The sequence below is a fragment of the Phytophthora sojae genome (genome assembly GCF_000149755.1).
Source record: "Phytophthora sojae unplaced genomic scaffold PHYSOscaffold_5, whole genome shotgun sequence".
Taxonomy (NCBI): Eukaryota; Oomycota; class Peronosporomycetes; order Peronosporales; family Peronosporaceae; genus Phytophthora; species Phytophthora sojae.
Genome location: NW_009258119.1, coordinates 4,446,470 through 4,459,120, shown reverse-complemented (window position 1 = coordinate 4,459,120; position 12,651 = coordinate 4,446,470). Strand labels below are relative to the sequence as shown.

At 55.3% G+C, this 12,651-nt stretch overlaps 6 protein-coding genes across 6 annotated transcripts; 4 read left to right on the top strand and 2 right to left on the bottom strand.

The window, feature by feature from the left end:
- Window positions 1-1,177: 1,177 nt before the first annotated feature.
- On the top strand, window positions 1,178-2,116 carry PHYSODRAFT_315934 (hypothetical protein; the record flags this gene model as incomplete). Its single annotated transcript, XM_009531207.1, has 1 exon — window positions 1,178-2,116. One exon carries the CDS (start codon window positions 1,178-1,180, stop codon window positions 2,114-2,116), a length of 939 nt encoding a protein of 312 aa, XP_009529502.1.
- Window positions 2,117-2,363: 247 nt separating this feature from the next.
- PHYSODRAFT_262111 (hypothetical protein) lies at window positions 2,364-3,137 on the top strand (the record flags this gene model as incomplete). The annotated part of the gene is made up of 1 exon (XM_009531206.1): window positions 2,364-3,137. The coding sequence occupies one exon, from the start codon at window positions 2,364-2,366 to the stop codon at window positions 3,135-3,137; it is 774 nt and encodes a 257-aa protein (XP_009529501.1).
- A 610-nt stretch (window positions 3,138-3,747) lies between these two features.
- PHYSODRAFT_507459 (hypothetical protein) lies at window positions 3,748-5,847 on the top strand (the record flags this gene model as incomplete). The annotated part of the gene is made up of 1 exon (XM_009531205.1): window positions 3,748-5,847. The coding sequence occupies one exon, from the start codon at window positions 3,748-3,750 to the stop codon at window positions 5,845-5,847; it is 2,100 nt and encodes a 699-aa protein (XP_009529500.1).
- A 100-nt stretch (window positions 5,848-5,947) lies between these two features.
- PHYSODRAFT_506356 (hypothetical protein) lies at window positions 5,948-8,059 on the bottom strand (the record flags this gene model as incomplete). Its single annotated transcript, XM_009531204.1, has 5 exons — window positions 5,948-6,208; window positions 6,277-6,904; window positions 6,994-7,073; window positions 7,159-7,236; window positions 7,310-8,059. The coding sequence occupies 5 exons, from the start codon at window positions 8,057-8,059 to the stop codon at window positions 5,948-5,950; spliced, it is 1,797 nt and encodes a 598-aa protein (XP_009529499.1).
- Window positions 8,060-9,003: 944 nt separating this feature from the next.
- On the top strand, window positions 9,004-9,917 carry PHYSODRAFT_286375 (hypothetical protein). Its single transcript, XM_009531203.1, has 3 exons — window positions 9,004-9,308; window positions 9,389-9,467; window positions 9,545-9,917. Exons 1-3 carry the CDS (start codon window positions 9,118-9,120, stop codon window positions 9,905-9,907), a joined length of 633 nt encoding a protein of 210 aa, XP_009529498.1. The 5' UTR covers window positions 9,004-9,117; the 3' UTR covers window positions 9,908-9,917.
- A 156-nt stretch (window positions 9,918-10,073) lies between these two features.
- PHYSODRAFT_561468 (hypothetical protein) lies at window positions 10,074-11,551 on the bottom strand (the record flags this gene model as incomplete). Its single annotated transcript, XM_009531202.1, has 3 exons — window positions 10,539-11,551; window positions 10,364-10,461; window positions 10,074-10,272 (listed from the first exon to the last, which is right to left on the bottom strand). Exons 1-3 carry the CDS (start codon window positions 11,532-11,534, stop codon window positions 10,074-10,076), a joined length of 1,293 nt encoding a protein of 430 aa, XP_009529497.1. The 5' UTR covers window positions 11,535-11,551.
- Window positions 11,552-12,651: the final 1,100 nt, after the last annotated feature.

Sequence of the window (12,651 nt, the reverse complement as noted above, 5' to 3'; positions counted from 1 at the left end):
ATTGCAGTGCTAGAATGGGGGAACAGCGGAGAGACTTGCAATTGCGACTAAAAGTGGCTACAGTACAGTGTGTAGTTGCTACAGTAGGTTACAGTGCCGTCCGGACAACAAGTCGGCGCACAGCTTCTGGAAGACTCGCAGCTGGCAGCTTCCGCACACGTGGCAGAAAGAGGCATCAAGGCGTCTCCACCGCCAGAAGAGTGCGATTGTGGTTATCGGAGCTCATTGACGACGTGTCAATCAAACGAAGCGGACCCCAGCTTCAACTACAGTGCCAAATTTGTGGTACGTTTGCAATTCATGCATTTCTCTGTCCAAAACTGCGTCGCTAGAAGCTCGCCACGAGCTCCGTTGTTCGTCTGCATGAAGATCATCGTCCTCGGATGCGGGACGTCCTCCTCCGATTCTTATGTCCGATGCCAACTCACTCGAGACTACAGGTACATAGTCTGCAACGTACTTGTTGACTGCAGCAAAAAGGGCTTGGACGACTTGTGAGAGGTGCTGCCTTCGATCCGAAGTCGAACGAGCTGTGCAAGGAATACTCGACCCAAGAAGATGCACTACAGCCGAGATACAAGCTGGTTTATACAGGCAATACAGGTTTCATACCTGTTAGAGCAAGAGTCACCGCTGGCGTTGACCCAAGTTGGGTCACCCAACTCAGTTGAGTTGCTGGCTTTTGCCGTTCTTCAGGACTTCACGCTGCTGAGTCACGAATTCGACTGCCACCCCGTCGTGGCGACAATGGGTGGAGAGGGTAGCTTGCTTATTGCGATGACCTTTGACGGCATGCGCCTGAATGTTCCCGTGATACTCTGTGTTTCGACCGACCGGAGACTATTGCAACTGGCGATGCTACATGTTTTAATACCTGTACTGGGATACGGTGCCATCGCGGCAAGGGCTGAGCAGCTAGCCTAAAGCAAACCTCAAACAATTCAATCCAAGCTCCTGACGTTCTTCCAGATGAGTACTGTATTGCAGCAAGAAAGTACCGGTATTACTGTTTTACTTCGACCAGCATTCTCCTCCATAACGCCCCAGGTAACGGACGAGTTTTATGCACGAAAGAGGGTCGTTCTCATGGGAGCGCATTAGCCAACCAGGTCTCTCATCTGCGTCAGCGCAGTCCTCGATCACTCCCCTTTCACCCCCGCGTCTGCCCTACTTCACGATGGAGGTGGTGGTGCTCGGCTGTGGGCCGTCGTCGTCGGTGCCGTCGATGCGCTGCGTGCTGAATCAGAACTGCGTCGTGTGCCTGGAGGCGCACACCAATCCGGACTCGAAGAACCGCCGCCTCAACCCAAGTCTGCTCGTCCGGAACCTCAAGACCGACACCAACGTGCTCGTCGACTGTGGCAAGACCTTCCGTGAAGCAGCGCTGCGGATCTTCCCCAAGATCGGGGTATCGGCTGTCCACTCGCTGGTGCTCACCCACGACCACGCCGATGCGTTGCTGGGTATGGACGACCTGAGAGAGGTTCAAGCCCACGTGGAGACTGTCGACCCCGTGACCAAGGAGCTGTACAAGATCCCACCCGAGGCCATGAAGGTGCACTGCAGTGAGCCCACGAGTCACGAGGTAATTGCCAAGTTCCCGTACTTGATCGACAACGAACCAGCCCCGCCCGCTGGAGAGGCAGCGCCCAAGCCGTTCCGATGGACCGCCAAGCTTCAAATTGACGCGTTCAACCCATGGGAGCCGTTCGAGGCGAGTGGCATCAAGTTCCTCCCGTTCCCGGTCATTCACGGCGCCGGGTACACGTCGTTCGGGTTCGAGTTTGGCTACGAAGTTGGCGCAAGATTCGTCTACATCTCAGATGTGAGCGAGATCCCGGACGACACGCGAGCGTTCCTGAACGACAAGAGCAAGCCCCCGATCGACGTCCTGCTGATCGACGCGCTGTACCTGGAGAAGTACCACAGCACGCACATGAACTTGCAGAAGGTGATGGAGGAGATCGAAACCATCCAGCCCAAGCGAACATTGCTAACGGGTATGAGTCATGACTTCGACTACCCCAAGCACAGCGTTGAGTTGCCGAAAATGGGCGAGGAGAAGGGCCTGAACATCGAGATGACTTACGACGGTCTACGTATCGCCTTCCCTTGAACGTACGACGCAATATAGACTCGATCAGTGTTAGCGTGGGCGCCACAGTGTCCGTCAGGCTATCATTAACACGAATTACGAAGTACTCAGCCAATTGCTCTATTGAAAGGCTGCACTAAGAATCAGTCTAATTCATAATGGTGGGGCTGACCCGGTATCTTGCTTGACCAGCCGCCACTCAGTTGATCAAACGTGGCTCTTGTCTCCCCGCATTTCGCCTTTTGAGCCCTTCCGAGCAGGCGTCATTATGGACGTCGTGATCCTCGGCTGCGGCACTTCATCTTCCTCGCCATCTATGCGCTGTCTTCTTGGCAAGGGCTGCTATATCTGTCGAGAGGCTCAAGCGAATCCGGACTCCAAGAACCGACGGCTCAACCCCAGTCTCCTCATCCGCAACCTCCAGACCAACGCCAACGTACTCGTCGACTGCGGTAAAACTTTCCGAGAAGCTGCGCTGCGTATCTTCCCCAAGATCGGCGTGTCCGCAGTGCACTCGGTGGTGCTTACTCACGATCATGCTGACGCGTGCCTGGGCTTGGACGACTTGCAAGAGGTACAGTCTTTAGAGGAGACTGTGGACTCGGAGACGCAGGAGATGTACAAAACTCCACCTAATTCGATGAAAGTTCACTGCTGCGAAGATACAAGTCGCGATGTAAGGGCGAAATTCCCGTATCTCATCCAGGAGGAGACTTCTACACTTCGACTGGAAGTTTTCGAGCCATGGGTACCATTTGAGGCTTGTGGCATAGAATTTCTGCCCATTCCTGTCATCCACGGTGCTGGATACACCTCACTCGGCTTCGAGTTTGGCCACGAATTTGACACTAGGTTCGTCTACATATCGGACGTGAGCGAATTTCCAGAGGAAACGCGGGTATACCTCAACGACACCAGCAAGCCGCCCATTGACATACTAATGATCGACGCGTTGTATCTGGACAAGCGCAACAGCGCCCACATGAACCTGATGCAGGTAGTGAAGGAGATTGAGACAATCCGGCCCAACTCACTGGCATGAACCACGAGCTAGATTACTTCACATACGGCATACTGGTGAAGGAGATCGGTGATGAAAAGGGGCTTCACATCGAGATGCCCTACGACGGTATGCGCATAAATTTTCCTTGAATCGTAGGTACAGGTGTAGATTTGTGAAACCGGTTCATCAGCTTGAACATCAGGCATACTATGACAGCTAACGCAGTGAAATCTTGTTGGGTTTCTTTTACCCCCATCTTTGAAAGCTCTAATCGGTTGTTCCGGCGGCAGCAGCAGCAGTATCGGTGTTGGAGCCAATACTTCAGTTTCTAATCCACTTCAGCTTTTGCTTCAGTGCCGCCGATGGAACCGGGAAGTGATGAAAACACATGGCACGAGAACGTAGTATTACCTACGGGATAAACACGCACTACAATGCTATCAAGTTATATCGCAGCTGCAGAGCCCCGCCTTCTTTTGAAGGAGCCCTTCATCGCTCCTGTATCAAATGTATCCAAAAGTAGAGCAAAACTGTTGAAATAGGGCTAGGTTGATATAAAAGTATCTTTTCACGAAGGGTCATGGGATCACTAGCTCACAGCCTCTTGACCAGCTCAGCGATTCCGCCTTCCTCCGTTCCACCTGGACGAATGCCGCTGCATGGATTCTCCTGGTCGCGCCTTCTGCTCGTCTGCCTAGCGATTGCAGCGCTGACGTCTCCGGTGCCAGCAAGTCGAGGTCCGTACCGGAATTCCAGGCGCGGCGGCGGCTTCACGGCCAACGTGACGGTGGAGCAGTACAAGGACGCGCTGCAGAACGTGGAGGCCGCCAACTTGTCCGAAAGTCTGGAGCTGCTCAGCAAGTTGTCGCTCAAGCGGTACGAGTTCAAGTACGACACAGTGGTAGGGCGTTCTACGCAGCTAGGCGTCCTCGGGCCCGAGCTCCGGACGGTGGCGCCCGAAGTGGTGCAGATTCTACCGGAGCGCTTCGTGTTCGGCCGTGACGGCCGCGGTAAGATCGCATTGCAAGACTTCCACGTCGTGGACAAGGATGCGCTCTACATGCACAACTTGGGGGCCACTCAGCAGCTTATTCTCAATCTACGAGCCCAGCAGGAGGAGATTCTACAGCTCCGACAGCTCACGGGAGTCCAGCAGCAGAAGATCGACGAGCTGCAGGGGTATCTGGAGCAAGAGGCGAGCGAGCAACTGGTCCAAAAGCGGCTGATCGCGGAGGCGGAAGTTGCCAAAGCGGAGAAAATGATAGAGGAGGCGCGTGTGCGTGGGAAGGAGGAGCGCAAGACGCTCGACCGGAAGCGCGACCACGAGCTGCAGGTGGAGAACGAGAAGCACGCGTTGGAGCAGAAGCGGATGCAGGAGGAGGACGTTGCGCGTCGAGATCAGAACCGCGACCTGGTTCAGCTCCAGGAGGAGTCGAACATTCGCATTGAACGCACGAGGCGGGAGACGGAGGAGGTGCTGAAGGAGAAGCAGCTTGCGGCAGACCACGCGCGGGCTTTGCTGGAGCGCAATACAACGCTAGAGAAGGCGGCGATCGACGTAGAAGGGCGGATTCGACAGCAGCGTGCTAATCAAGACATTGAGATGGCTCAGCTGCAGCAGAGACTTGAAGCCGACCGTGTCAAGCTCATGCAGGCGCTGCAGTCCACGTTCGACAATTTGGGGCAAGGTATCTCCGTGCTGCTGGCGGACAAGCAGAAGCTCACCAAGTTCGTCGGAGGCTTCGTGGCTCTGGCAGCCGGAATTTATCTCAGCAGAGAAGCCATTCGTATCATCGGCAAGCTAATCGAGCAGCGCCTTGGGAAGCCCTCGCTCGTGCGTGAAACTTCTCGATCCGCTGGAGCGTTTGGCTTCCTCAAAGCTCTATTCCGTCGGAATGCAGCCAAAGGACAAGACGAACTGGCCGACGTGGTGCTGCGCAACGCTCTGGAGACGCGCGTCTTCGAGATCGCGAGGTCTACGCGCAATGCGATGCTGCACGGGGCTCCATACCGCCACTTACTGCTGTACGGACCTCCCGGAACTGGTAAAACCATGGTTGCCAAGCGGTTAGCTCGAGCTTCAGGCATGGACTACGCCATCTTGAGTGGTGGTGACGTGGGTCCTCTGGGCTCCGATGCAGTTACAGAGCTCCACGCTCTCTTTAAGTGGACGAACTCGTCTCCTCGCGGCGTTTTGATCTTCATTGACGAAGCTGAGGCCTTCCTCGGCTGTCGAGCCACACGTAAGACGCACATGAGCGAAGCGATGCGCAATGCATTGAACGCGCTGCTGTACCACACAGGCACACAGTCCAAGAAGTTCATGCTGGTCGTGGCCACGAATCGGCCTGAAGACCTTGACACTGCTGTGACTGACCGCATCGACGACACGCTCCACTTCGATCTGCCCGAGACCAAGGAGCGCGTGCGACTGCTGCAAATGTACTTTAACGAGTACGTCGCTCCTCTAGCTGTGTCGCCTGCCGCCACCGATTGCAAGGGCAAACCCGACAAGGCGTCAGTCAGCGCGTTGCCTCCAGTACTTGACGCGAGTGTCATGACGCAGTATGGAGAGATGACGACTGGCATGAGCGGTCGAGAAATCGCTAAGATGATGCTGTACATGCAGAGCATCGTGTACGCGCAGGACGAAGTTGTCGTGACGCCGAAGCTTGTCGACCGCGTTGTTAAGGAAAAGGTGGACGAGCACAAGCGCAAACTCGAACTGAAGAACTACAACGAAAGATGAATTGTCCACATGTAGAGGTAGCCATGTCGAGCTTTAGATACTCGATAAGAGGGATAAACTTTACTGACGGACAGCTAGCTACCCGCATGTTTGGTCATTTCTACTCGGTTGTTTCAGAGACAGCAGCATCAGTGTCGAATGGTGCTGTCTCCAATACGCCAGCGTTTACATCCACTTCGACTTTTGCACCAGTCTCGTCAGCTGGTGGAGGGGCCAGCAAGCCGGCCTCGCGCATGATTTCGCCAAAAGATTCAATTTCCTTGCTCACAGCGTTGGCTGCGCCAAGAGCAGCCGCCGATGGAACCGGGAACAAGCGATGGAAGCACTTGATTAGGTACGGCACAAGCTCCGAACGAATTACCTGCAAGCATAACACAATAACGTTAGTGATAGGAGACGGTGGCATACAAACACCAGCAATCCCATCACCTCATTCATTGCTCGAACCGATTCGGTAAGTGTCGCTGCCCTTGCATTCCTCGAGACACTTTCACTGCCTTCTTCGGTCGGAGCGTGCAGATCCAGCCCGTTCTCCTGGACGAAGTCGGCGATCGTAAGCAGCATGGTGCCGATTGCGCTCTGATACTTTTTACCAAGACGATTCTGCAGTGACGAGATTGCGCACAGTCTCAACTCGTTGAGGGACGATAGCAGCGCGTTCGTGAACTCTGCCAGCAATGGGAACGACATCAGACACCGCGGCGGTGAGTAATCTTCCCCGTCGGATGATGTAGCAGTCGGGCGAGAACCGAACGGGAAACTGTTGCCACTTCCATTCGCCGACGAGCGGTACGACGCGATCACGATGGGAGTCTTCGAGGAGGCCGAAAAGGACGACCCACTGGACGCCGACAGCGAATGAGCGCTCAGGTTTTCTTGGAACTCGCGGCAAGCCGCTCGCCAGTACTCAGTCATCAAGTTTAGTACGTGGTCCTCGAAGTATACCACAAGGACAGCTCGGAAGTCCACACCAACACGACCTAGCGACCCTCCGAAGAACAGACTCTGTTCGAGGATTGTAGCGATCGAGCTGAAGTCATCAATCTTGGGGAGTTGCCTGGCCACAGCAAAGTAGGTTAAGGTTAGTTAGACGTCCAGCGCAGGCTGCAACTATGACTGCAAGAAAAAATCAAACTATCAACGTACTTCATGAGAATGTGGATAAAGTTTGCAACCGTCGATGTTGCCCAGCGACACAGCGGAGGATCCACCTTACCATCTACGTTCTGCAATAGCACCAGTTATCACAACAACAAACACTGTTAGGCCCTCATTATTGCATAACAGCATACTTCACCCAATGCAAGTTACCTCGCTGCCGAAGATCGCCGAGTATTGAGTAATCATATCAAACCAGCTCGTTCGCTTGATGTCGATCACTTGAATAATCTACAGCACCACCAACTCGTCAGAAAACCCGATCAAACACCACCCACACTCTCCCAAAAAATCAGGCACGCACATATTGGTACGGGTCGGAGGACGGAATGCCTCTGCTCAAGGACGAGAGCCACACGTTCCTGCAGGCGAGGAACTCCTCCTTCAGTTGCTTCTCGTACTCCAGCGACCCCACCGCCGCCGCCGCGTCCTTCTCCACCAGCGCGTCCAGTCGACGCAGATACCCCACAATGCGCACGCACAGCGCGAGCTGCAGGTCCTCGCGCAGCTTCTGCAGCAGCTTGTCCCTCATGATGCTGGTCATCTCGGCCACTTCGCGCACGAGGCAGTCGATCACGAGGTTGCGTGACGCCTCCGCGTCAGGGTCAGCTCCATTGCCTTCACCTTCTCCAGCCTGGAACGTCTCGTTGGCGAACTGGATCACGTCCAGCGCCGAGTCGAAGAGCTCGTTGTGGATGCAGGCCTCGAGCAGCTGCGGGATCTCCAGCAGCTCCGTTAGCTGCAGGTAGTGCTCGAAGACGAACTGGATGTCGCCGTGCTTGGCCACGACGTCCGCCACGTCCCGCTGGAAGGTGGCGCAGTGGCGCTGCAGCTCCGGGATGGCCGTCTCGACCTCGGTCGTGTCGCTCTGGAGCTCGGCCAGGTCGTCCTTGACGATGGCCGCGCACTGGTTGCTCTGGATGAAGACGTGGTAGTTCTTGAGCACGAGGTCGCGCAGCTGCTCCGCCGTGTTGTCCGCCTGGATCTGCAGCCGCCACGGCTCCTTCCTGAGCTCCTCGAGCGAGCACGTCTTGAGCGACGCCAGCGTGGTCATGATCCCCGATTGGGAAGTTGGAATCGGAAATTGTCCGAGTTGGATTTGCAATATTCGCGTTAGTAATTGCAATATTTGGGTTTAAATATTGTCGACCGGCGAAGTGCCGCGGCCCGCGGGAGACGTTTGTCTGGCGTGGCGTAGAGCCATTCTGTATGGGAGGTGGGGCACAGGTAAGTGCACGCACTGACGTGCTCGTAGCTGGAGCTGTCAACCGCTCTTCCCTTGCTAACCCAGCCGGTTCCACGTGAAGTCTAACCCCGTCGTCTCGCTGCAAGTCAGCACAGACGATCGGGGGACAAAGAGGACCTACCGGTACTGTTCACTCATGGACCATGAACCTTGGTTAACACGGTGGTTGGCCTTCAGGAGGCGCGGTCCCAAATGACTCAGACTTGACCAAAGGCGGAGGACAACTGTACGGGCCTCGATTCGTCGATCCTACAGTGTAATACATGTGCGCGTACGATCACTCTTATAAACGGCTTCAGGCTGTATAAGTTATAATACATGTACCTGATGCCGGGCTCGGTGTTGGTTCCGACGTGAATTTGACGCCACCTTCCTCGCGGCTAAGGCATCCTCGGGCCGAAAAATTATTTTAGTAAAACAGTGGACGCACAGAAGTCGGTACAGCATCCATAGCGCTGCAGGGAGCAGGTTGACCCAAGCAAACCACAGCCCAGCAGCGCTCTCCTCTGTATGTCAACGTCATCGTCTAATAGGGGGGGATGGATCCAAGATCTTCCTGCAGGCTGAAGCAGGTTGAAGTGCGACGGTTTCAGGCTGAAGTTCAACTTTTGGCCCTAGCCCTCGTTTTACTTGCGACATACTGAAGCCCACATGTGCCAGTTCAGCAGCCTTATCTGACGATCGCGACTCGAAACGCAACGACCTCCTTCCTCCGCGGCGGGCAGGAACGAGCATGTGGCCGCGCCTTCGTCACGATTGCAGTGCAATGCGCTCCCTCGAGGTCATTTCCTGATCGTCCCATAGTCGAATTCGCCTCGAAAGTCGCACAAGTCTCCACCTTCGCCCCCTCCATCTCCCTCTGCACCATGTTGACGCGCAACATTCCTCTGGCCTCGCGCTCCGCAGCGCGCATCAGCCGCCGTCACTTTGCCGCTGCCTCGCCTTCGGCCAGCGCCAAGCGCGTGAAGGTCAACGGCCACGGACACGAGGCGCAGCAGAGCGGCCAGCTCAGCTACGTGCCCTCGGGCTCCGACGGACGCTTCTACATCGAGCAGCTGTACGTTGAGTTGTCTGCCTGCTCAGTGCCACGAAATCCTATCTAACACTAAACTCGGACGTTGCATTGGATTCATGTAGGAACGAGCACTGGCGCTCGGCGGTGGCAGGTCAGAACTTCAAGAAGGACGACGTGATCGGCTCGGCCCCCGGCAACTTGGTACGTCGATTGTACGCTTGGGTTAGACCGCGAGATGCGCATGATAACTCACTTTTTACCTGCCTGATGCCGTTCAGTACTCGAAGCCGACGCGGTTCACGGTCCAGATCACGCCCGACAAGCACATGGACTTCACGGGCGGACTCGAGTTTGTCAACCACAGCTGCAACCCCAACACGCGCATCGACATGTCCGAGAGCGAGGCGATGGTGTCGTTCGTGGCGATCAAGCCCATTGAGAAGGGCGAACACTTGACGTTCGACTACTCGACGAGCGAGTGGGACATGGACGAGAAGTTCGACTGCGGGTGCGGTGCGCCCAACTGCCGCGGACACATTGGCGGCGCCAAGTACCTCAACGACGACGAAGTGAACGCGAGACTGCCCTACTTCACTCCCAGCGTGCTGCGTCAGCTGCTCGACCGCAAGCTCACCAACTAATTTTTAACCGAAAGAGGCAAGGAAGCCTGCACTCCGAGCTGCCGTAGCGTTTCTCATTGATGTTCCCAGGCTACTCCCAAGTGCCTTAAAATTGTAGCAGTTGGAAGGGACCATAGGAAGCGGAAGACCGACAAAATACACAAACAAAACTGTTTACACAAGTCTGTTATTGAGTGTTTTTGGATCGCGTAGTGCTCGGCGGATACGCGTCAGGCTTCGAGGCAAGCGATTGCTTCCACTGCTCGAGCGTCTCGATCACGCTGGTGGTCACCTGCTTGTCCTCCATACGCACCCGAACTGCGAATGCCAATCGTGGCTTCGATTCGGTCTCCGTTTCTGCCAGAATCGCCTCGTCCTCTTCAAGTCTGTTGTGGCAGCATACACGATCAAGCAGATGCGTCAATTTTATGGGGAAAATCGGACAAGACTGAAAGCATGAAATGAGAATCAACGTACGTTGTAGCGTAGTTCGAGAGCTTGCGACGACACGTGCTCTGCAGATTTTCGTACACTGCCAGCTCATTACGAACGCTAAGAATTGAAGACTCGAAAGCCTGGAACGGTAGTAAAAGAGAGAGAAACGGTTAGTTACCGGAGCTGCACATGAAAGCAATAGGCGACTGAGGCTTACCTTCTTGTACTGACGGATTTCCTGTTCGTTCATCAGGATAACGCGCAGCGTAGCCAGCAGCCTTTCATCAACATCATTGCTAAGCAGCGTTCCGTGGAAGTCGTATGTCTGCTCCTTCGTGAGCTCGTTCGAGTCGAGGACAGTCTGCTTCAGCTTGAAATACGGATCGGACAGCGGGATCTTCATCCAGAAGTCCACACCACGACGGAAGTTTTCGGGCGAGACGAACCCGTACGAATACAGCAGCTTCGCATTCGAGTACTGGCCGTAGCTGATGTGCACGGCGGAGCCAGCGGCCACGTCTTCCGGGACATGGTGCGTCATCATCTGCTTCTCCTCGTTGAACGAAACGAAGTCATCCAGCGGCTTGCGCACAGTCACGTCGTGGTTGAACATGTCCATCGCTGGACACAGCACGTGAAGGTACTTGCCGCCCTTGCTCACGCCGAACGCGCGGCTCCAGATCACGCTCATGGCCCACATGTAATCGTCGATCGTCAACGTCGGCAGGGACGCGAAAATGTCGGGGAAATCCGCCGCCACGGCCTGGTGGATGTTCTCGAAGTCCCTCTCCAGGTGCTGCTTCATCAGCTGCGTCAGCAGCAGCACGTTGGTGCCCTTGAGCTCGTTGAGCTCCGCCTCCGTCCAGAAGACGGGCAAGTCGAACGTCGTGGGCATCGACGCGATGAACGGCGCAAAGAACGACTCGCCCCCTTTGCTGCGCTCGTGCATCAAATGCAGCGCCAGCACCTCGTCGTCCGGGATCTGCGGGTACTTCTCGAGCACGGGCGCCAAGTCCGACGTGGCGGCGGACTCGGTGTTCATGGTGAGCTTGAACGGCACCTGCAGCGTCACTTGGCCGCTGGTCAGCGCGCGCTTGGCGAACACGCCGTGACCTTCGAGCTTGCCCAAGTACCGGATGTCCAGCAAACTGTCGGCTGCTCCATGGGCCTCGAGCCACTCCAGCAGCCTCGTCACTACAGCAGGAGAGCTCATGGGGTCTAACAGAGCTCTTCGACTCGGACTTGGCTACACTTGTGACAACGGATGGCTGATGTAGATATGTGTTTTTACAGTTATGAACAAATCTATAAAGTCTGGGGGTATCTGTACCCATTTCGGTGGACGCACGTCAAAAAAGGCAACTGTAACTTCAAGGCAGACCGGCGTCGTGCAGCAGGTCGCTGAGTATCAAGCCCGTGAGTCTCTGCTGCAGCTCTTGGTCTTGCTGGGTCTGTAAGGAAGAGAGGATAGAGGTGCTTCTGGCACGGGAGACTGGTGTGCGCGAGAATATTCCCGACCGAGAGGGTTGAGCTGCAGTAGACAGGTCCTCGGTGGTTCTGCTCAGATCCGATTGCACCTTGGAGACGATGCTGCTCACGTTAGACGCGATGCAGTTCTGCGATAGCAACACGTCGCTGTTGAGGCCTTCAGCGCCAGTCTCATCGGAAAGCAGCTGCACTTGTCGCTCCAGTTCACGCTCGGACTGCTCTCGGATCGCTAGGAGCTCCCTGACTTCGGTTTCGACGTGCTGCTGAATGACTTGGAGCACTGACGTCTGGTCCAGCGGGACCTCACCGGTTGCAGTCTGCTGGATCGCATTGAAACAGTCCTGGGCAAGCGTCTCGACAGTGTCATAGAGTACACGGGCAGCGGGCGAAGCTGACGCCTTTGTGATCTCTTGCAATGCTGGAAGACGGAGCTATTCAGAAGAGTAACATCCACAAAAAATTAGTTAAAAACGACAACAGAATACCAATCGAAAGCACGTAAGCATACCTCGCCATTCACAATCTCGAGTCGCTCCACCAATTGTTGCGTTGCATTGAGATCCCTCCCTTTCGACGCCTCATCGGCTACTCGCTTCTTAGTTTTTGGGGAGTTTCCAACTCTTGCAGTGGTGGTGGTTGTGGATGCATTGGTGCTTGTAACTGAGCGTTGTGGGCTTCTTTGGGATGACGCTGCCAGTCTACGGCGTGACCAAATCCGCAACTCCGAGTTGATGGTATCGTCGAAAATGCTAGCAAAGATTTCGTCCGTCATTCGTTCACTTTCTGCTGCGCTGTCGAGCTCGTTGTCCCCTCCAGGTGTTGCTTCGGGTGATGCACTTGGC